Source organism: Pseudophryne corroboree, chromosome 11, assembly GCF_028390025.1.
Source record: "Pseudophryne corroboree isolate aPseCor3 chromosome 11, aPseCor3.hap2, whole genome shotgun sequence".
Lineage (NCBI taxonomy): Eukaryota > Metazoa > Chordata > Amphibia > Anura > Myobatrachidae > Pseudophryne > Pseudophryne corroboree.
In genome coordinates this window covers 344,868,850-344,893,035 of record NC_086454.1, presented here as the reverse complement: position 1 = coordinate 344,893,035, position 24,186 = coordinate 344,868,850, and the positions used below count along the sequence as shown (strand labels likewise).

General features: G+C 51.1%; 1 protein-coding gene across 1 annotated transcript in view; it reads right to left on the bottom strand.

Moving 5' to 3' along the window:
- The window catches only part of KARS1 (lysyl-tRNA synthetase 1), a 42,479-nt gene extending 20,927 nt beyond the window's left edge, over positions 1 to 21,552 (bottom strand). Inside the window, exons 1-3 of the mRNA XM_063944273.1 lie at positions 21,428 to 21,552; positions 18,319 to 18,445; positions 16,862 to 17,024 (exon numbers count right to left, since the gene is read on the bottom strand). Of these exons, the coding sequence (XP_063800343.1) occupies positions 16,862 to 17,024; positions 18,319 to 18,445; positions 21,428 to 21,483 (346 nt within the window). The 5' untranslated portion in view covers positions 21,484 to 21,552. The remainder of the gene's footprint in view (positions 1 to 16,861; positions 17,025 to 18,318; positions 18,446 to 21,427) is intronic.
- Between the last annotated feature and the right edge of the window lie 2,634 nt (positions 21,553 to 24,186).

Below are 24,186 nucleotides of genomic sequence, written 5' to 3'. Positions count from 1 at the left end.
CTAGCGTCATACTGAGGGCTTGGCAGAGGCGGGAAAGGGTTTCTGTTCCTGGGAACTGGCTGATCTCTGCAGCCTTTTTCCTCTCCCTCTGTCATGAGCAGAAAAGAGGAACCTTTTGTCCGCTTGCCAACAAAGGACTGCGCCTGATAATACGGCGTCTTATTTTGAGAGGCGACCTGGGGTACAAACGTGGATTTCCCAGCTGTTGCCGTGGCCACCAGGTCTAAAAGACCGACCCCAAATGTCCCCTTTCAAAGGCAATACTTCCAAATGCCGTTTGGAATCCGCATCACCTGCCCATTTTACTGGTAGACTTGGACAACGCACTTATACTTGATGCCAGTCGGCAATTATTCCGCTGTGCATCATGCATATATAGAAATGCATCTTTTAAATGCTCTATAGGCAATAATATACTATGCTTATCTAGGATATCAATATTTCCAGTCAGGGAATCCGACCATGCCAACCCAGCACTGCACCTCCAGGCTGAGGCGATAGCTGGTCGCAGTATAACACCAGTATGTGTGTAAATACCTTTTTTGGATACCCTCCTGCTTTCTATCAGCAGGATCCTTAAGGGCGGCCATCTCATGAGAGGGTAGAGCCCTTGTTCTTACAAGCGTGTGAGCGCCTTATCCCCCCTAGGGGGTGTTTCCCAACGCATCCTAACCTCTGGCGGGAAAGGGTATGCAGCCAATACTTTTTAAGAAATTATTAATTGTTATCGGGGGGAAACCCACGCATCATCACACACCTCATTTTATTTCTCAGATTCAGGAAAACTACAGGTAGTTTTTCCCTCACCGAACATAATACCCCTTTTTTGGTGGTACTCGTATTATCAGAAACGTATAAAAACATTTTCCATTGTCTCAATCATGTAACGTGTGGCCCTACTGGAAATCACGGTTGTCTCTTCACCGTCGACACAGGAGTCAGTATCCGTGTCGGCGTCTGTATCTGCCATCTGAGGTAACGGCCGCTTAGAGCCCCTGACGGCCTATGAGACGTCTGGACAGGCACAAGCTGAGTAGCCGGCTGTCTCATGTCAACCTTTATATAGAGCTGACACTGTCACGTAATTTTCAACAGTACATCCACTCAGGTGTCGACCCCCTAGGGGGTGACATCACCGTTACAGACACTCTGCTCCGTCTCCACATCATTTTTCTCCTCATACATGTCGACACCAACGTACCGACACACAGCACACACACAGGGAATGCTCTGATAGAGGACAGGACCCCACTAGCCCTTTGGGGAGACAGAGGGAGAGTATGCCAGCACACACCAGAGCGCTATATATATACAGGGATAACCTTATATAAGTGTTTTTCCCCTTATAGCTGCTGTATGTTTTAATACTGCGCCTAATTAGTGCCCCCCTGTCTTTTTTTTAACCCTTTCTGTCTGCAGGGAAGAGCCAGGGAGCTTCCCTCCAACTGAGCTGTGAGGGAAAATGGCGCCAGTGTGCTGAGGAGATAAGGCCGCCGAAAAGGGGGCGGAGCCTATCTCCCGGTTTTTTGTATATTCTGGCAGGTGTTAAATGCATCCATATAGCCCAGGAGCTATATGTGATGCATTTTTCGCCATGTAAGGTATTTCTGTCATGTTTTATTGCGTCTCAGGGCGCCCCCCCCCAGCGCCCTGCACCCTCAGTGACCGGAGTATGAAGTGTGCTGAGAGCAATGGCGCACAGCTGCAGTGCTGTGCGCTACCTTATTGAAGACAGGAACGTCTTCTGCCGCCGATTTTTCCGGACCTCTTCGCTCTTCTGGCTCTGTAAGGGGGCCGGCGGCGCGGCTCCGGGACCCATCCAGGCTGGACCTGTGATCGTCCCTCTGGAGCTAATGTCCAGTAGCCAAGAAGCCCAATCCACTCTGCACGCAGGTGAGTTCGCTTCTTCTCCCCTTAGTCCCTCGATGCAGTGAGCCTGTTGCCAGCAGGTCTCACTGAAAATAACAAACCTAACTAAAACGTTCACTAAGAAGCTCAGGAGAGCCCCTAGTGTGCACCCTTCTCGTCGGGCACAGAAATCTAACTGAGGCTTGGAGGAGGGTCATAGGGGGAGGAGCCAGTGCACACCAGTTAGTCCTAAAGCTTTCTTTAGATGTGCCCAGTCTCCTGCGGAGCCGCTATTCCCCATGGTCCTTACGGAGTCCCCAGCATCCACTTAGGACGTTAGAGAAAATAAGAATTTACTTACCGATAATTCTATTTCTCATAGTCCGTAGTGGATGCTGGGGACTCCGAAAGGACCATGGGGAATAGCGGCTCCGCAGGAGACTGGGCACAAAAGTAAAGCTTTAGGACTAGCTGGTGTGCACTGGCTCCTCCCCCTATGACCCTCCTCCAAGCCTCAGTTAGGATACTGTGCCCGGACGAGCGTACACAATAAGGAAGGATTTTGAATCCCGGGTAAGACTCATACCAGCCACACCAATCACACCGTACAACCTGTGATCTGAACCCAGTTAACAGCATGATAACAGAGGAGCCTCTGAAAAGATGGCTCACAACAATAATAACCCGATTTTTGTAACTATGTACAAGTATTGCAGACAATCCGCACTTGGGATGGGCGCCCAGCATCCACTACGGACTATGAGAAATAGAATTATCGGTAAGTAAATTCTTATTTTCTCTGACGTCCTAGTGGATGCTGGGGACTCCGAAAGGACCATGGGGATTATACCAAAGCTCCCAAACGGGCGGGAGAGTGCGGATGACTCTGCAGCACCAATTGAGAGAACTCCAGGTCCTCCTCAGCCAGGGTATCAATTTTGTAGAACTTTACAAACGTATTTGCTCCTGACCAAGTAGCTGCTCGGCAAAGTTGTAAAGCCGAGACCCCTCGGGCAGCCGCCCAAGATGAGCCCATCTTCCTTGTGGAGTGGGCATTTACAGATTTTTGGCTGTGGCAGGCCTGCCACAGAATGTGCAAGCTGAATTGTACTACAAATCCAACGAGCAATAGTCTGCTTAGAAGCAGGAGCACCCAGCTTGTTGGGTGCATACAGGATAAACAGCGAGTCAGATTTTCTGACTCCAGCCGTCCTGGAAACATATATTTTCAGGGCCCTGACAACGTCTAGCAACTTGGAGTCCTCCAAGTCCCTAGTAGCCGCAGGCACCACAATAGGTTGGTTCAGGTGAAACGCTGAAACCACCTTAGGGAGAAACTGAGGACGAGTCCTCAATTCCGCCCTATCCGAATGGAAAATCAGATAAGGGCTTTTACAGGATATAGCCGCCAATTCTGACACGCGCCTGGCTGAGGCCAGGGCCAACAGCATGGCCACTTCCCATGTGAGATATTTTAACTCCACAGATTTAAGTGGTTCAAACCAATGTGACTTTTTTTTTTTTTTTGGAACCCAAAAACTACATTGAGATCCCAAGGTGCCACTGGAGGCACAAAAGGAGGCTGTATATGCAGTACCCCTTTTACAACGTCTGAACTTCAGGGACTGAAGCTAGTTCTTTTTGGAAGAAAATTGACAGGGCCGAAATTTAAACCTTAATGGACCCCAATTTCAGGCCCAAACACACTCCTGTTTGCAGGAAATGTAGGAATCGACCCAGTTGAATTTCCTCCGTCGGGCCTTACTGGCCTCGCACCACGCAACATATTTTCGCCAAATGCGGTGATAATGTTTTGCGGTTACATCCTTCCTGGCTTTGATCAGGATAGGGATGACCTCATCCGGAATGCCTTTTTTCCTTCAGGATCCGGCGTTCAACCGCCATGCCGTCAAACGCAATCGCGGTAAGTCTTGGAACAGACAGGGTCCTTGCTGAAGCAGGTCCCTTCTTAGAGGTAGAGGCCACGGATCCTCCGTGAGCATCTTTTGAAGTTCCGGTTACCAAGTCCTTCTTGGCCAATCCGGAGCCACGAATATAGTGCTTACTCCTCTCCATCTTATCAATCTCAGTACCTTGGGTATGAGAGGCAGAGGAGGGAACACATACACTGACTGGTACACCCACGGTGTTACCAGAGCGTCTACAGCTATTGCCTGAGGGTCCCTTGACCTGGCGCAATACCTGTCGAGTTTTTCCCAACGGTTTATAATCGTGTGGAAGACTTCTGGGTGAAGTCCCCACTCTCCCGGGTGGAGGTCGTGTCTGCTGAGGAAGTCTGCTTCCAGTTGTCCACTCCCGGAATTGCTGACAGTGCTATCACATGATTTTCCGCCCAGCGAAAAATCCTTGCAGCTTCTGCCATTACCCTCCTGCTTCTTGTGCCACCCTGTCTGTTTACGTGGGTGACTGCCGTGATGTTGTCCGACTGGATCAACACCGGCTGACCTTGAAGCAGAGGTCTTGCTAAGCTTAGAGCATTGTAAATGGCCCTTAGCTTCAGGATATTTATGTGAAGTGATGTCTCCAGGCTTGACCATAAGCCCTGGAAAATCCTTCCCTGTGTGACTGCTCCCCAGCCTCGCAGGCTGGCATCCGTGGTCACCAGGACCCAGTCCTGAATGCCGAATCTGCGGCCCTCTAGAAGATGAGCACTCTGCAACCACCACAGGAGGGACACCCTTGTTCTTGGTGACAGGGTTATCCGCTGATGCATCTGAAGATGCGACCCGGACCATTTGTCCAGCAGGTCCCACTGGAAAGTTCTTGCGTGGAATCTGCCGAATGGGATTGCTTCGTAGGAAGCCACCATTTTTTCCAGAACCCTTGTGCATTGATGCACTGAGACTTGGCTCGGTTTTAGGAGGTTCCTGACTAGCTCGGAACACTCCCTGGCTTTCTCCTCCGGGAGAAACACCTTTTTCTGGACTGTGTCCAGGATCATCCCTAGGAACAGAAGACGAGTCGTCGGAACCAGCTGCGATTTTGGAATATTGAGAATCCAATCGTGCTGCCGCAACACTACCTGAGATAGTGCTACACCGACCTCCAACTGTTCCCTGGATCTTACCCTTATCAGGGAATCGTCCAAGTAAGGGATAACTAAAATTCCCTTCCTTCGAAGGAATATCATCATTTCGGCCATTACCTTGGTAAAGACCCGGGGTGCCGTGGACCATCCATACGGCAGCGTCTGAACGGATAGTGACAGTTCTGTACCATAAACCTGAGGTACCCTTGGTGAGAAGGGTAAATTTGAACATGAAGGTAAGCCTCCTTGATGTCCCGAGACATCATGTAGTCCCCTTCTTCCAGGTTCGCAATCACTGCTCTGAGTGACTCAATCTTGAATTTGAACCTCTGTATGTAAGTGTTCAAGATTTTAGATTTAGAATCGGTCTCACCGAGCCGTCCGGCTTCGGTACCACAACAGTGTGGAATAATACCCCGTTCCCTGTTGCAGGAGGGGTACCTTGATTATCACCTGCTGGGAATACAGCTTGTGAATGGCTTCCAAAACTGTCTCCCTGTTAGAAGGAGACCTCGGTAAAGCCGACTTTAGGAAACGGCGAGGGGGAGACGTCTCGGATTCCAATTTGTACCCCTGAGATATCACCTGAAGGATCCAGGGGTCTACTTGCGAGTGAGCCCACTGCGCGCTGAAATTCATTGAGACGGGCCCCCACCGTGCCTGATTCTGCTTGTAAAGCCCCAGCGTCATACTGAGGGCTTGGCAGAGGCGGGAGAGGGTTTCTGTTCCTGGGAACTGGCTGATTTCTGCAGCCTTTTTCCTCTGCCTCTGTCACGGGCAGAAATGAGGAACCTTTTGCCCGCTTGTCCACGAAAAGACTGCGCCTGATAATACGGCGTCTTCTCATGTTGAGAGGCGACCTGGGGTACAAACGTGGATTTCCCAGCTGTTGCCGTGGCCACCAGGTCTGAAAGACCGACCCCAAATAACTCCTCCCCTTAATAAGGTAATACTTCCAAATGCCGTTTGAAATACGCATCACCTGACCACTGTCGTGTCCATAACCCTCTACTGGTAGAAATGGACAACGCACTTAGACTTGATGCCAGTCGGCAAATATTCCGCTGTGCATCACGCATATATAGAAATGCATCTTTTAAATGCTCTATAGGCAAAAATATACTGTCCCTATCTAGGGTATCAATATTTTCAGTCAGGGAATCCGACCACGCCAACCCAGCACTGCACATCCAGGCTGAGGCGATTGCTGGTCGCAGTATAACACCAGTATGTGTGTAAATACATTTTAGGATACCCTCCTGCTTTCTATCAGCAGGATCCTTAAGGGCGGCCATCTCAGGAGAGGGTAGAGCCCTTACAAGCGTGTGAGCGCTTTATTCACCCTAGGGGGTGTTTCCCAACGCACCCTAATCTCTGGCGGGAAAGGATATAATGCCAATAACATTTTAGAAATTATCAGTTGTTATCGGGGGAAACCCACGCATCATCACACACCTCATTTAATTTCTCAGATTCAGGAAAACTACAGGTAGTTTTTCCTCACCGAACATAATACCCCTTTTTGGTGGTACTCGTTTATCATAAATGTGTAAAACATTTTTCATTGCCTCAATCATGTAACATGTGGCCCTACTGGAAATCACATTTGTCTCTTCACCGTCGACACTGGAGTCAGTATCCGTGTCGGCGTCTATATCTGCCATCTGAGGTAACGGGCGCTTTAGAGCCCCTGACGGCCTATGAGACGTCTGGACAGGCACAAGCTGAGTAGCCGGCTGTCTCATGTCAACCACTGTCTTTTATACAGAGCTGACACTGTCACGTAATTTCCAACAGTTCATCCACTCAGGTGTCGACCCCCTAGGGGGTGACATCACTATTACAGGCAATCTGCTCCGTCTCCACATCATTTTTCTCCTCATACATGTCGACACAAACGTACCGACACACAGCACACACACAGGGAATGCTCTGGTAGAGGACAGGACCCCACTAGCCCTTTGGGGAGACAGAGGGAGAGTTTGCCAGCACACACCAGAACGCTATATATATACACAGGGATAACCTTATATAAGTGTTTTTCCCCTTATAGCTGTTATATCTTTAATACTGCGCGTAATCAGTGCCCCCCCTCTCTTTTTTAACCCTTTCTGTAGTGTAGTGACTGCAGGGGAGAGCGAGGGAGCTTCCCTCCAACGGAGCTGTGAGGGAAAATGGCGCCAGTGTGCTGAGATAAGGCCGCCGATAAGGGGGCGGAGCCTATCGCCCGTTTTTCTATGTATTCTGGCAGGGGTTAAATGCATCCATATAGCCCAGGAGCTATATGTGATGTATTTTTTGCCATCTAAGGTATTTTTATTGCGTCTCAGGGCGCCCCCCCCAGCGCCCTGCACTCTCAGTGACCGGAGTGTGAAGTGTGCTGAGAGCAATGGCGCACAGCTGCGGTGCTGTGCGCTACCTTATTGAAGACAGGACGTCTTCTGCCGCCGATTTTCCGGACCTCTTCTGGCTCTGTAAGGGGACGGCGGCGCGGCTCTGGGACCCATCCATGGCTGGGCCTGTGATCGTCCCTCTGGAGCTAATGTCCAGTAGCCTAAGAAGCCCAATCCACTCTGCACGCAGGTGAGTTCGCTTCTTCTCCCATTAGTCCCTCGATGCAGTGAGCCTGTTGCCAGCAGGACTCACTGAAAATAAAAAACCTAATTTAAACTTTTACTCTAAGCAGCTCAGGAGAGCCACCTAGATTGCACCCTTCTCGTTCGGGCACAAAAATCTAACTGAGGCTTGGAGGAGGGTCATAGGGGGAGGAGCCAGTGCACACCAGGTAGTCCTAAAGCTTTACTTTTGTGCCCAGTCTCCTGCGGAGCCGCTAATCCCCATGGTCCTTACGGAGTCCCCAGCATCCACTATGGACTACGAGAAATAGAATTATCGGTAAGTAAATTCTTATTTTATCTAGCACCTTCTAGGAGATAATACATGGAATCTGATTGGTTGCTATGGACAACATCCCATCTCAAATAGAACTCCCATCTTAGTAAATTTACCCCCATGTGTTTACGCATGATCGCGGGTCCAATTTGTGATTAGTCACTAATCGCGATACCCTGCCGTTTTGATCCCCCCCTCCCCCCAAGTCTCATAACCTAACTGCAAGTGAAACCAACTGGACCATAAGAGGAAAAAATAAGAATTTACTTACCGATAATTCTATTTCTCGGAGTCCGTAGTGGATGCTGGGGTTCCTGAAAGGACCATGGGGAATAGCGGCTCCGCAGGAGACAGGGCACAAAAAGTAAAGCTTTCCGATCAGGTGGTGTGCACTGGCTCCTCCCCCCATGACCCTCCTCCAAGCCTCAGTTAGGTACTGTGCCCGGACGAGCGTACACAATAAGGGAGGAATTTTGAATCCCGGGTAAGACTCATACCAGCCACACCAATCACACCGTACAACTTGTGATCAAACCCAGTTAACAGTATGATAACAGAGGAGCCTCTGAAAGATGGCTTCCTAAACAATAACCCGAATTAGTTAACAATAACTATGTACAATTATTGCAGATAATCCGCACTTGGGATGGGCGCCCAGCATCCACTACGGACTACGAGAAATAGAATTATCGGTAAGTAAATTCTTATTTTCTCTATCGTCCTAGTGGATGCTGGGGTTCCTGAAAGGACCATGGGGATTATACCAAAGCTCCCAAACGGGCGGGAGAGTGCGGATGACTCTGCAGCACCGAATGAGAGAACTCCAGGTCCTCCTTAGCCAGAGTATCAAATTTGTAAAATTTTACAAACGTGTTCTCCCCTGACCACGTAGCTGCTCGGCAAAGTTGTAATGCCGAGACCCCTCGGGCAGCCGCCCAAGATGAGCCCACCTTCCTTGTGGAGTGGGCCTTTACAGATTTAGGCTGTGGCAGGCCTGCCACAGAATGTGCAAGTTGGATTGTGCTACAGATCCAACGAGCAATCGTCTGCTTAGACGCAGGAGCACCCATCTTGTTGGGTGCATACAATATAAACAACGAGTCAGATTTTCTGACTCCAGCTGTCCTTGCAATATATATTTTTAATGCTCTGACAACGTCCAGTAACTTGGAGTCCTCCAAGTCACTTGTAGCCGCAGGCACTACAATAGGCTGGTTCAGATGAAATGCTGACACCACCTTAGGGAGAAAATGCGGACGAGTCCGCAGTTCTGCCCTGTCCGAATGGAAAATCAGATATGGGCTTTTGTAAGATAAAGCTGCCAGTTCTGACACTCTCCTGGCCGAAGCCAGGGCTAGAAGCATGGTCACTTTCCATGTGAGATATTTCAAATCCACCTTCTTTAGTGGTTCAAACCAATGAGATTTTAGAAAGTCCAAAACCACATTGAGATCCCACGGTGCCACTGGAGGCACCACAGGAGGCTGTATATGCAGCACTCCCTTAACAAAAGTCTGGACTTCAGGAACTGAAGCCAATTCTTTTTGAAAGAAAATCGACAGGGCCGAAATTTGAACCTTAATAGATCCCAATTTGAGACCCATAGACAATCCTGATTGCAGGAAATGTAGGAATCGACCCAGTTGAAATTCCTCCGTCGGAGCACTCCGATCCTCGCACCACGCAACATATCTTCGCCAAATGCGGTGATAGTGTTGCACGGTTACTTCCTTCCTTGCTTTAATCAAAGTAGGAATGACTTCTTCCGGCATGCCTTTTTCCTTTAGGATCCGGCGTTCAACCGCCATGCCGTCAAACGCAGCCGCGGTAAGTCTTGAAACAGACAGGGACCCTGCTGAAGCAAGTCCCTCCTTAGAGGTAGAGGCCACGGATCTTCCGTGATCATCTCTTGAAGTTCCGGGTACCAAGTCCTTCTTGGCCAATCCGGAACCACTAGTATCGTCCTTACGCCTCTTTGCCGTATAATTCTCAATACTTTTGGTATGAGAGGCAGAGGAGGAAACACATACACCGACTGGTACACCCAAGGCGTTACCAGCGCGTCCACAGCTATTGCCTGCGGATCTCTTGACCTGGCGCAATACCTGTCCAGTTTTTTGTTGAGGCGAGACGTCATCATGTCCACCATTGGTCTTTCCCAACGGGTTACCAGCATGTGGAAGACTTCCGGATGAAGTCCCCACTCTCCCGGGTGAAGGTCGTGTCTGCTGAGGAAGTCTGCTTCCCAGTTGTCCACTCCCGGGATGAACACTGCTGACAGTGCTATCACATGATTCTCTGCCCAGCGAAGAATCCTTGCAGCTTCTGCCATTGCACTCCTGCTTCTTGTGCCGCCCTGTCTGTTTACATGGGCGACTGCCGTGATGTTGTCCGACTGGATCAACACCGGTTTTCCTTGAAGCAGAGGTTCTGCCTGGCTTAGAGCATTGTAGATTGCTCTTAGTTCCAGAATGTTTATGTGAAGAGACGTTTCCAGGCTCGTCCACACTCCCTGGAAGTTTCTTCCTTGTGTGACTGCTCCCCAGCCTCTCAGGCTGGCGTCCGTGGTCACCAGGATCCAATCCTGTATGCCGAATCTGCGGCCCTCCAATAGATGAGCACTCTGCAACCACCACAGAAGAGATACCCTTGTCCTTGGAGACAGGGTTATCCGCTGGTGCATCTGAAGATGCGACCCTGACCATTTGTCAAACAGATCCCTCTGGAAAATTCGTGCATGGAATCTGCCGAATGGAATTGCTTCGTAAGAAGCCACCATTTTTCCCAGGACTCTTGTGCATTGATGTACAGACACCTTTCCTGGTTTTAGGAGGTTCCTGACAAGCTCGGATAACTCCTTGGCTTTTTCCTCCGGGAGAAAAACCTTTTTCTGAACCGTGTCCAGAATCATCCCTAGGAACAGCAGACGAGTTGTCGGCATTAACTGGGATTTTGGAATATTCAGAATCCAGCCGTGCTGTTTTAGCACTTCTTGAGACAGTGCTAATCCCATCTCTAGCTGTTCTCTGGACCTTGCCCTTATTAGGAGATCGTCCAAGTATGGGATAATTAATACGCCTTTTCTTCGAAGAAGAATCATCATCTCGGCCATTACCTTTGTAAAGACCCGAGGTGCCGTGGACAATCCGAACGGCAGCGTCTGAAACTGATAGTGACAGTTTTGTACAACGAACCTGAGGTACCCCTGGTGTGAGGGGTAAATTGGAACGTGGAGGTACGCATCCTTGATGTCCAAGGACACCATAAAGTCCCCTTCTTCCAGGTTCGCTATCACTGCTCTGAGTGACTCCATTTTGAACTTGAACTTCTTTATGTACAGGTTCAAGGACTTCAGATTTAGAATAGGTCTTACCGAGCCGTCCGGCTTCGGTACCACAAATAGAGTGGAATAATACCCCTTTCCCTGTTGTAGAAGAGGTACCTTGACTATCACCTGCTGAGAGTACAGCTTGTGAATGGCTTCCAAAACCGTCTCCCTTTCGGAGGGGGACGTTGGTAAAGCAGACTTCAGGAAACGGCGAGGCGGATCTGTCTCTAGTTCCAACCTGTACCCCTGAGATATTATCTGCAGGATCCAGGGATCTACCTGCGAGTGAGCCCACTGCGCGCTGAAATTCTTGAGACGACCGCCCCCGAGTCCGCTTGAGAAGCCCCAGCGTCATGCTGAGGCTTTTGTAGAAGCGGGGGAGGGCTTCTGTTCCTGGGAAGGAGCTGCCTGTTGGTGTCTCTTCCCCCTTCCTCTGCCTCGTGGCAGATATGAATATCCCTTTGCTCTCTTGTTTTTAAAGGAACGAAAGGGCTGCGGTTGAAAAGTCGGTGTCTTTTTCTGTTGGGGAGTAGCTTGAGGTAAAAAGGTGGATTTCCCGGCTGTAGCCGTGGCCACCAAATCTCATAGACCGACTCCAAATAACTCCTCCCCTTTATACGGCAAAACTTCCATATGCCGTTTTGAGTCCGCATCGCCTGACCACTGTCGCGTCCATAAACTTCTTCTGGCCGAAATGGACATAGCACTTACCCGTGATGCCAGTGTGCAGATATCCCTCTGTGCATCACGCATATAAAGAAATGCATCCTTTATTTGCTCTAAAGACAGTAAAACATTGTCCCTATCCAGGGTATCAATATTTTCAATCAGGGACTCTGACCAAGCTACCCCAGCACTGCACATCCAGGCTGTCGCTATAGCTGGTCGTAGTATAACACCTGTATGTGTGTATATACTTTTTTGGATATTTTCCATCCTCCTATCTGCTGGATCTTTAAGTGCGGCCGTCTCAGGAGAGGGTAACGCCACTTGTTTAGATAAGCGTGTGAGCGCCTTGTCCACCCTAGGAGGTGTTTCCCAGCGCGCCCTAACCTCTGGCGGGAAAGGGTATAAAGCCAATAACTTCTTTGAAATTAGCATCTTTTTATCGGGGGCAACCCACGCTTCATCACATACATCATTTAGTTCTTCTGATTCAGGAAAAACTATAGGTAGTTTTTTCACACCCCACATAATACCCTGTTTAGTGGTACCTGTAGTATCAGCTAAATGTAACGCCTCCTTCATTGCCAAAATCATATAACGTGTGGCCCTACTGGAAAATACGGTTGATTCGTCACCGTCGCCACTGGAATCAGTGCCTGTGTCTGGGTCTGTGTCGACCGACTGAGGCAAAGGGCGTTTTACAGCCCCTGACGGTGTTTGAGGCGCCTGGACAGGCACTAACTGATTGTCCGGCCGTCTCATGTCGTCAAACGACTGCTTTAGCGTGTTGACACTATCCCGTAATTCCATAAATAAAGGCATCCATTCTGGTGTCGACCCCCTAGGAGGTGACATCCCCATATTTGGCAATTGCTCCGCCTCCACACCAATATCGTTCTCATACATGTCGACACACACGTACCGACACACAGCAGACACACAGGGAATACTCTTAACGAAGACAGGACCCCACTAGCCCTTTGGGGAGACAGAGGGAGAGTTTGCCAGCACACACCAAAAGCGCTATATATGACAGGGATAGCCTTATAATAAGTGCTCCCTGTATAGCTGCTTTTATAATAATTTTTGCCACTATTTTGCCCCCCCTCTCTTGTTTTACCCTGTTTCTGTAGTGCAGTGCAGGGGAGAGACCTGGGAGCCGTCCTGACCAGCGGAGCTGTGTAAGGAAAATGGCGCTGTGTGCTGAGGAGATAGGCCCCGCCCCTTTTTCGGCGGGCTCGTCTCCCGCTCTTTAGTGTATTCTGGCAGGGGTTAAATATCTCCATATAGCCCCCGGAGGCTATATGTGAGGTATTTTTTAGCCAAATAGGTTTTCATTTGCCTCCCAGGGCGCTCCCCTCCCAGCGCCCTGCACCCTCAGTGACTGCCGTGTGAAGTGTGCTGAGAGGAAAATGGCGCACAGCTGCAGTGCTGTGCGCTACCTTTAGAAGACTGAGGAGTCTTCTGCCGCCGATTCTGGACCTCTTCATGTTTCAGCATCTGCAAGGGGGCCGGCGGCGAGGCTCCGGTGACCATCCAGGCTGTACCTGTGATCGTCCCTCTGGAGCTGATGTCCAGTAGCCAAGAAGCCAATCCATCCTGCACGCAGGTGAGTTCACTTCTTCTCCCCTAAGTCCCTCGTTGCAGTGATCCTGTTGCCAGCAGGACTCACTGTAAAATAAAAAACCTAAGCTAAACTTTCTCTAAGCAGCTCTTTAGGAGAGCCACCTAGATTGCACCCTTCTCGGCCGGGCACAAAAATCTAACTGAGGCTTGGAGGAGGGTCATGGGGGGAGGAGCCAGTGCACACCACCTGATCGGAAAGCTTTACTTTTTGTGCCCTGTCTCCTGCGGAGCCGCTATTCCCCATGGTCCTTTCAGGAACCCCAGCATCCACTAGGACGATAGAGAAATAATAGTGTAAAAATCTCACCCGTATGTATCACATATGATTAGTTTGCACCCAGGAATACACACTGGGCTGTGACAGGTAGTTTACAGTAAAAGTCATTTAATCATTTAAAAAAAAAAAAGCCATAGCGTTGTCTGTCGCAGTCACTACACAACAGTTAAAGCGAGCTGTAGATGTGACCTGTTCCTTAGGCACCTGCTGATAATATGAGACCAAAAGTGAAATTGGCCTAACATGGGGCATGTGTAATTCTGTTTTCCGCCTTATTGTCTCCCCGTTAGGTGGTAACGCAAGTTGGGGGTTAGGAGTTGTGCGCTGTGATGTCACAAGCTCTGCTCAGGCTGTTCAGGAGCCCATTTTGGGCACAGAGGGCACTTAAGGAGCACGTCCTGGGAAAGCAGATTTGTACTTTCTCCCCTCTCTGCAAGGACCATGATCTTCATGGGAAAAAGAGGTTGGTGACTTCCCGATCCTGTAACCCCACCAACTTTTTTTTCTCCATGAATTTTTTGTTTAAGTTTGGTCAGGATGAGGCCAGCGTGCTGAGTGGCATCTTCCCTATCGTCCTAAACTAATCTGTTTATCTTTACTCCATTTAATGTGTCAAATATGTCGACACAAACGTACCGACACACAGCACACACACAGGGAATGCTCTGGTAGAGGACAGGACCCCACTAGCCCTTTGGGGAGACAGAGGGAGAGTTTGCCAGCACACACCAGAACGCTATATATATATACAGGGATAACCTTATATAAGTGTTTTTCCCCTTATAGCTGTTATATCTTTAATACTGCGCGTAATCAGTGCCCCCCCTCTCTTTTTTAACCCTTTCTGTAGTGTAGTGACTGCAGGGGAGAGCGAGGGAGCTTCCCTCCAACGGAGCTGTGAGGGAAAATGGCGCCAGTGTGCTGAGATAAGGCCGCCGATAAGGGGGCGGAGCCTATCGCCCGTTTTTCTATGTATTCTGGCAGGGGTTAAATGCATCCATATAGCCCAGGAGCTATATGTGATGTATTTTTTGCCATCTAAGGTATTTTTATTGCGTCTCAGGGCGCCCCCCCCAGCGCCCTGCACCCTCAGTGACCGGAGTGTGAAGTGTGCTGAGAGCAATGGCGCACAGCTGCGGTGCTGTGCGCTACCTTATTGAAGACAGGACGTCTTCTGCCGCCGATTTTCCGGACCTCTTCTGGCTCTGTAAGGGGACGGCGGCGCGGCTCTGGGACCCATCCATGGCTGGGCCTGTGATCGTCCCTCTGGAGCTAATGTCCAGTAGCCTAAGAAGCCCAATCCACTCTGCACGCAGGTGAGTTCGCTTCTTCTCCCATTAGTCCCTCGATGCAGTGAGCCTGTTGCCAGCAGGACTCACTGAAAATAAAAAACCTAATTTAAACTTTTACTCTAAGCAGCTCAGGAGAGCCACCTAGATTGCACCCTTCTCGTTCGGGCACAAAAATCTAACTGAGGCTTGGAGGAGGGTCATAGGGGGAGGAGCCAGTGCACACCAGGTAGTCCTAAAGCTTTTACTTTTGTGCCCAGTCTCCTGCGGAGCCGCTATTCCCCATGGTCCTTTCGGAGTCCCCAGCATCCACTAGGACGTCAGAGAAAAGATTTTAATTTTCAACCAGACAGGATCCTTCCCACAACACGCGGAACCTATCCAACACGGCCAAGTGACGGTGACAGCTGGATGCCGACACCAGCTCGCCAGACTCAGAGGATGACTATGTAATAACGTGCTGCCCACTCACCTGCCATCCTCTGTGGCTGGGCACAGTCTGACCAATAACGTGCTACCCACTCACCTGCCACCCTCTGTGGCTGGGCACAGGCCAACTAGTAACGTGCTGCCCACCCCCCTGCCACCCTCTGCGGCTGGGCACAGGCTAACTAGAAACGTGCTGCCCACTCACCTGCCACCCTCTGTGGCTGGGCACAGGCTAACTAGTAACGTGCTGCCCACTCACCTGCCACCCTCTGGGGCTGGGCACAGGCCAACTAGTAACGTGCTGCCCACGCACCTGCCACCCTCTGCGGCTGGGCACAGGCTAACTAGTAACGTGCTGCCCACTCACCTGCCACCCTGCTGACCAATAATGTGCTGCCCACTCACCTGCCACCCCCTGCGGCTGGGCACAGGCTGACCAATAATGTGCTGCCCACTCACCTGCCACCCTCTGCGGCTGGGCACAGGCTGACCAATAATGTGCTGCCCACTCACCTGCCACCCTCTGTGGTTGGGCACAGGCCAACTAGTAACATGCTGCCCACTCACCTGCCACCCTCTGTGGCTGGGCACAGGCTGACCAATAATGTGCTGCCCACTCACCTGCCACCCTCTGCGGCTGGGCACAGGCTGACCAATAATGTGCTGCCCACTCACCTGCCACCCTCTGCGGCTGGGCACAGGCTGACCAATAACGTGCTGCCCACTCACCTACCACCCTCTGTGGCTGGGCACAGGCCAACTAGTAACATGCTGCCCACTCACCTGCCGCCCTCTGCGGCTGGGCACAGTCTGACCAATAACGTGCTGCCCACTCACCTGCCACCCTCTGTGACTGGGCACAGGCTGACTAATAACGTGCTGCCCACTCACCTGCCACCCTCTGTGGCTGGGCACAGGCTAACTAGTAACGTGCTGCCCACTCACCTACAACCCTCTGCGGCTGGGCACAGGCCAACTAGTAACGTGCTGCCCACTCACCTGCCACCCTCTGTGGCTGGGAACAGGCTGCCCACTAATGTGCTGCCCACTCACCTGCCACCCTCTGTGGCTGGGAACAGGCTGCCCACTAATGTGCTGCCCACTCACCTGCCACCCTCTGTAGCTGGGCAGAGGCCAACTAGTAACGTGCTGCCCACTCACCTACCACCCTCTGTGGCTGGGCACAGGCTTGTATACCTGTTATCTCTTATCAGGAATTAAGTAGAGCCGAGTTGAATAGTAGGTAACGTGTGTATGTTGAGCTACGGCTATTGTTACGTATAAATGGTTAATGACCCCTGAGGTCCATGGCTACAAATAAAAGAATAAAGATAAAAGGACATAAAACGAAAACTGAAAAAGTAAATAAAACAAAACTTATAAAAAAATTCTAGAAGAAATCCTGTCGATATGGAAACCATTTCCCAAAAGCATACGAGGAACGTCAATGTACCAACCTGCCACGCTGACAACATCTTGCAAGTGATCGCCCACCTGCAGGCCGCTGTACTTCTCTATGAATTCTGTGAGCGACAAGTCCACGTGGAACTTGTGGGGATAAGGGTCGTCCTTTGTACCTTTCAGCTGCTGGATGGCTTGTGTGCGGATCTTGTAATATTGCTGACAACGACAAAAAATACACGTGAATAAAAAATGACTAGAGAATTTATTTATTTACGTTTTTTAAACGTTCGCCGTCACAGATATGCGGTTCCTTAAATTCTGATTTCCCCAGACATTAATGCTGAGAATTTGTTTTTAATAAAATAGCGCAATGATCAGGCCCAAAAGCCAGCGGAATCTAAAAGGACTCATAAAAACATAGAATTTGATTGCAGATAAGAACCACTTGGCCCATCTAGTCTACCCTAAACATATGTACATACACACACACAAACATGGGGGGTTATTCCGACGCGTTCACACGCCGCGGTGCGAACGGGTCAGAAATGCGCAGCGGACGCATTGCGCACACGCGTCGTTGCCTGGCGATGATAGTCGCCGGGCAACGACGCTGCCAGCGACAAATGTGACCGCAAGAAGATGGACAGGCGGGAGATGTTCTGGGACGGATACTCACCGTTTTCCAGGCGTGGCGAGTCCAACGCAAGCGTATCGAGGCGTTTGGAGGGCGGATGTCTGACGTCAGGACCAGGGCCTGCATCGCTGGATCCGTCGCACTGGGTGAGTAACTCTGACCCTGGTCTTGTTTTGCAGGAAACTTTTAGCATAGCAGGGCTGCACAAGCGATCGCAGCCCTGCTATGCTAAAATACACTCCCCCATAGGCGGAGATTAGTTGATCGCACGAGCAGCAAAAAGTTGCTTGGTGCGATCAACTCGGAATGAGGGCCATTGACGCTAGGGTTCATTTCTGTCAGGAACCAGTTAACCTACAAGTATATTTTTGGATTGTGGGAGGAAACCCATGCAAGAACGGGGAGAATATACAAACTCCACACAGTTAAGGCCATGGAGGTCACGACCTCAGTGCTGTGAGGCAGTAATGCTAACCATTACACCGTCTATACTGCTCATTTGCAACTTTCTCTGCTGCAGGCTTCAGACAAATGCGGACAGCTCACTCCTGAAGTAGAATTACCCAGGCCTGAGGTAATGGAGGCTCCAAGGTTTGAGGCCTAGGAGTGGATTCTAATTATATTATCACACAGTCAGGGAACAAAGTATTACAAAATGTATGCCCGAAAAAAACACCCAGCGTTGACAGTGATTTTGTGAGCCAAATACGTGAGAATACAGACGATTAATTCACTAGGAACAAGTTACATCACGTGAGCATGAGGCAAAACGTGTCTCGTATCGCAGCGCATAGCGAGAACGCTGGCTGGGCCCACAAAATGGCCGTCTCACTTTCACCACTTCTAAAACAGATTGCAACTGGAGAATTAACCTACGTTGGGGTCGAGACTTTCCTCGTCTATAGCGTCCGCTTCCGTACTGGCCACTTTCTCATGCTGCTCCTTCAGTTTCTCTTCTTTTTCAGCAGCCTTCTTCTCTGCTTTAAGCCGCCTTTTTAATTCACTGGGAAGAAGGAGAAAGGGAATGAAAGCGTTCTGAGACGTTTCGGTACAATTATTTTACACATTAAATGGAGTAAAGATAAACAGATTAGTTTAGGACGATAGGGAAGATGCCACTCGGCACGCTGGCCTCATCCTGACCAAACTTAAACAAAAAATTCATGGAGAAAAAAAAGTTGGTGGGGTTACAGGAGCGGGAAGTCACCAACCTCTTTTTCCCATGAAGATCATGGTCCTTGCAGAGAGGGGAGAAAGTACAAATCTGCTTTCCCAGGACGTGCTCCTTAAGTGCCCTCTGTGCCCAAAATGGGCTCCTGAACAGCCTGAGCAGAGCTTGTGACATCACAGCGCACAACTCCTAACCCCCAACTTGCGTTACCACCTAACGGGGAGACAATAAGGCGGAAAACAGAATTACACATGCCCCATGTTAGGCCAATTTCACTTTTGGTCTCATATTATCAGCAGGTGCCTAAGGAACAGGTCACATCTACAGCTCGCTTTAACTGTTGTGTAGTGACTGCAACAGACAACTCTATGGCTTTTTTTTTTTTTAAATGATTAAATGACTTTTACTGTAAACTACCTGTCACAGCCCAGTGTGTATTCCTGGGTGCAAACTAATCATATGTGATACATACGGGTGAGATTTTTACACTATTATTTTTCCTCTTATGGTCCAGTTGGTTTCACTTGCAGTTAGGTTATGAGACTTGGGGGAGGGGGGATCAAAACGGCAGGGTATCGCGATTAGTGACTAATCGCAAATTGGACCCGTGATCATGCGTAAACACATGGGGGTAAATTTACTAAGATGGGAGTTCTATTTGAGATGGGATGTTGTCCATAGCAACCAGATTCCAGGTATTATCTCCTAGAAGGTGCTAGATAAATGAGAAGTAGAATCTGATTGGTTGCTACGGGCAACAACCCATCTTACATAGAACTCCCATCTTAGTAAATTTACCCCATGGGATCGATCCTTGATCCCATGTATTGTAGCGGCTCAGGCAGGCCACTTATCCCAGATTAAGCTTCGGGTGCCTGAAGCACGCAAAGTATAATCCCCGATAAAGGAGCGTGGCCGAGGGGCACGGTCCAGGGCCGCGGCCCAGGGGCGCGGTCCAGGGCCGCGGCCCAGGGGCGCGGTCCAGGGGCGCGGCCCAGGGCCGCGGTCCAGGGGCGCGGTCCAGGGGCGCGGCCCAGGGCCGCGGCCCAGGGGCACGGCCCAGGGCCGCGGCCCAGGGGCACGGCCCAGGGCCGCGGCCCAGGGGCACGGCCCAGGGCCGCGGCCCAGGGGCACGGTCCAGGGCCGCGGCCCAGGGGCACGGTCCAGGGCCGCGGCCCAGGGGCACGGTCCAGCGCCGCGGCCGAGGGGCACGGTCCAGCGCCGCGGCCGAGGGGCACGGTCCAGCGCCGCGGCCGAGGGGCACGGTCCAGCGCCGCGGCCGAGGGGCACGGCCCAGGGCCGCGGCCGAGGGGCACGGCCCAGGGCCGCGGCCGAGGGGCACGGCCCAGGGCCGCGGCCGAGGGGCACGGCCCAGGGCCGCGGCCGAGGGGCACGGCGCAGGGCCGCGGCCGAGGGGCACAGCGCAGGGCCGCGGCCGAGGGGCACAGCGCAGGGCTGCGGCCGAGGGGCACAGTCCAGGGTTGCGGCCGAGGGGCACAGTCCAGGGTTGCGGCCGAGGGGCACAGTCCAGCCGAGGCGCAGTCTCAGAAATGTCTTGAAAATGCCTGGGCGGTGACAGGGAGGAGGCTTAGCAGACGCAGTGACATGGTCATTATTATAAGCGTGTTATGGGAGTGATTCGGGTGTGTCAGTGAGAGAGATGTTCATTATACTCGGACGGACACACTGCACCCGTCACAGGGCTGGTACCAGTTTCAATGGTGTGAGTATAGAGGCACCAATCAGTATTTCAGCGTCTACGGATACTGACAGAGGGCGTCTCAGTCCTGTGCATTGAGACGCACGGATAAATACGCCGGGGGGACGACAACTTTGTAGCACCCTTTGCATGAAGCTGCAGACAGCCGGCAAAACACCAACTCAAACTCAACACCTGGCGGACGGATCTGCAGCTATAATCCACATTAACAGGGTCAATAGGAAATATGACTGTGTGCAGGTAGTAGTATCCTCCTGATACTAATGTGTACACCGCTTCTAGTCACACGAGAGCAAGCACAGCTTATGCAACCAGCCCACAGAGGAATGCAAACACTTCCCAATGCCATAAAGAACCATTGTGGGTGGGGGGTGTCACTGAGCAAAAACAGAAGTGAAAATAAAACTGAATCCTGCACCGCCAACTTCCAAGAAGTCACGTGACGGGGCAGCACGCCCCTCTGACCCCATTATTGCCAGTCAGCCGGTTAATAAAAGGCTCAAATTCTGCATACTCTAAATATAATCACTACAGATAACTAATTATACCCCCTAACAATGGTGTCAGCTTCTGCCTCACTCACAGTGCTTCCACAAGACTGGCTACATTAGACAAAACCCCACTTATTCTGCAGGGTGCTCCTCTTAATATACCCCCTACCACAATGTATGGGGGCAACTGCACTTTGCAGCATAACAGATAACCCTTTACCCCCATAAACTGCCATGAGTAAGGGCCACTGAGCCCCCCAGCACAGCCCAGCTCCACTGATAGCTGCTGGGGCTGAGGAGGGGACTGCTCCCGGCCAGCACCCATCTCCCACAGTCCAGGGGCTCAGGTCTGACACCCCATTTCTCCCAGTTACATCAGCCAGCCCTCCTCCCCTGGGAGTTGTAGTCCACTCTCGGCCAGCAGTCATTGACAGGCTGCAATGTGCGCCGGGGGAAGAAACTACATTTCCCAGAATCCCATACGCCACCACTATACCGGCTGCAGCCGCATGTCGGACCGAAACCCGGCTCCTGAGCAGTCTCCGAGAGCTCTAGCGCCGCCCGCTGCACCGTTTGCCCCTCTCGTCACGTCTCGTTACCCACTTCTTGCTCAGCTTGGCATCACAGTCCCCGGGAGCCGCCACTTGTACATCGGCCATGGTGGTCACAGGCAGAGAAGGCGAGAGGGACGGCACTTCCGGTAACGCTGACTGAAGCTGCGGACCTGACTTCCGCCCACTCTGGTTGGGGGGGGGGGGGGGGGTTGCCGAGTGACGTATCTGTGTGGGATTGGTTGTTCTTGTAAATATGCCTTATGTGGCATCAAACAATACAGTATGCTGCGTCTAGTTACCCTTCGTGGAGAGGACCTTTCCCATAAGCCCCTGGGTCCGGTAGAACTAGTCCATGGGTCTTCAACCTGTGGCTCTCCAGATGTTGTGAAACTACACATCCCAGCATGCCTTGCCACAGTTTTAGCATTCCCTAATAGCAAAACTGTGGCAAAGCATTCCGCTTCCACTAATCTTCTCGCCCTTTCCACCTCCTTTGGACTTTCTCAATGGACCTCCACCCCGTCCCCTACTCACAATCTCAGCCACTCCCTCGACCTTGTCTTCACCCACCGATGTGATCTCTCTGATTTCTCAAACTCTTCCTTCCCTCTCTCTGACCACCATCTGCTTTCTTTCATCCTCCCTCCTCCTCTCCACGCCCAGACCCACCACCACCACCAGACGCAATCTCGGGTCTCTCAACCCCACTTTCATGTCCTCCCTCGAGACTTTCCTCTCTCCTCTTTCCACTATGACTTGTCCCAACCAGGCAGCCACCTTCTATAACTCTTCCCTAACCGCTGCTCTCGACTCTGTGGCCCCCCTCTCCTCTGTCCCCCTCCGCCGCTCCAAAACCCAACCCTGGCACACCAAACTAACACGTTTCTTACAAAAATGCTCACGCTCCGCTGAACGCTCCTGAAGGAAATCTCACTCTCTGCCGGACTTCCTCCATTTCAAGTTTATTCTCTCCTCCTACAGCTCTGCTCTTTCCCTCGCCAAGCAATCCTTTTTCCAAGCACTCATCTCTTCTCAGTCCTCCTGTCCACGCCGTCTCTTTGAAACTTTCAACACTCTCCTTCACCCCCCTCCTCCTCCCCTCCCATCCTCCCTCACTGCCACTGACTTTGCCTCCTTCTTCATCTCCAAAATTGAGGATATCCGACACAACATCTCCCGCCGTCACCCCTCTGCTACCCCCCTGCCCCCTTTATCCCTCCCCTCCATCTATCCCACCCTGTCCTCCTTCCATCCCACTTCAGAAAAGGAAGTCCACTCCCTCATCTTATCCCCCCCCCCCCACCACCACCTGCCCCCTGGACCCCCTTCCCTCCCGTCTTCTCCGCTCCCTCTCCCCCACTGCCTGCTCCCACCTTGCTCACCTCTTTAACCTGTCCCTCTCCACCGGCATCTTCCCCTCACCATTCAAACATGCTCTGGTCTCGCCTATTCTCAAAAAACCCAACCTCGACCCCTCATCACCCACTAACTACCGCCCCATCTCTCTTCTCCCTTTCGCCTCCAAATTACTTGAACGACTAGTCTACAGCGTCTCACAAGCTACCTCTCTGACAACTCCATCCTCGATCCACTACAATCTGGCTTTCGCCCACTCCACTCAACTGAGACTGCCCTGGTGAAAGTCACCAATGACCTGCTTTCGGCCAAATCCAGGGGCCACTTCTCTCTGCTCATCCTTCTGGACCTCTCTGCTGCCTTTGACACCGTAGATCATCCTCTCCTCCTCGGCACACTCCAAAACGCTGGCCTCTCTAGCACTGTCCTTGACTGGTTTTCTTCTTACCTCACTAACCGCTCCTTCTCTGTGTCTGCCTCCAGCACCACCTCACACCCTTCCATCCTTCCTGTTGGTGTCCCTCAGGGTTCTGTCCTTGGACCCCTTCTGTTCTCCCTGCATACCTCTTCCCTGGGTGCGCTCATTAACTCATTTGGCCTTCAATACCACCTCTATGCTGATGACACACAACTCTACCTCTCCTTTCCTGATCTGTCCCCCTCTGTCCTCTCTCAGGTTTCCAGCTGCCTCTCTGCAATCTCCTCCTGGATGTCTGAACGCTCTCTAAAGCTCAACATGGACAAAACGGAACTCATCATCTTCCCCCCATCCAGAGCAACACCCCCGACCAATATCTCCATCATTGTTGACAACACCACCATCTCCCCCGTTCCCCAAATCCGCTGCCTGGGTATCACTCTTGACTCCTCCCTCTCCTTTGCACCCCACATCCAAGCTCTGGCACAATCCTGTCGTTTCCAGCTATGCAACATTGCTCGTATCAGGTGAAGAAAGGAAGTGTATACTAATAGTAGCGCTCTCCAGTAACCATGTTAATTATCACCCTTGTGGAAATAATATATTGAGGGTAGATTCACCATGTATTGCAACAAAAACGTCCTTAAACCTCCTTATTGCACACACTCAGATGGTCCCACCGAAATTCTTCCTTCTCAGGGAAATTCAGTAATGTTCATTCGTTTTAGGACCACCATTAGATCTATGGAAATAGATATGACACCTCCTAATCCTCTTTCAAGGATATTTGTTGGAGGTGCTTATAAAGAAACACAAATATAGTGTAGCAAGCCTTTAAAAGAGAACACATTTAATGTGTACCAAATGCACGTACAAGAAAACAATTTGAAAACAGCATGTCATAATCTCCATATAACATCACCATCGCTAGGATCTTTCATGGGGAATCAAATGGCACCAGATGTCAAATTGGAAGGTGAGTGAGCTCCAGATGCCCACCGTCGCACCACAGAAAAAGTCCCCTCTAGTAGCTG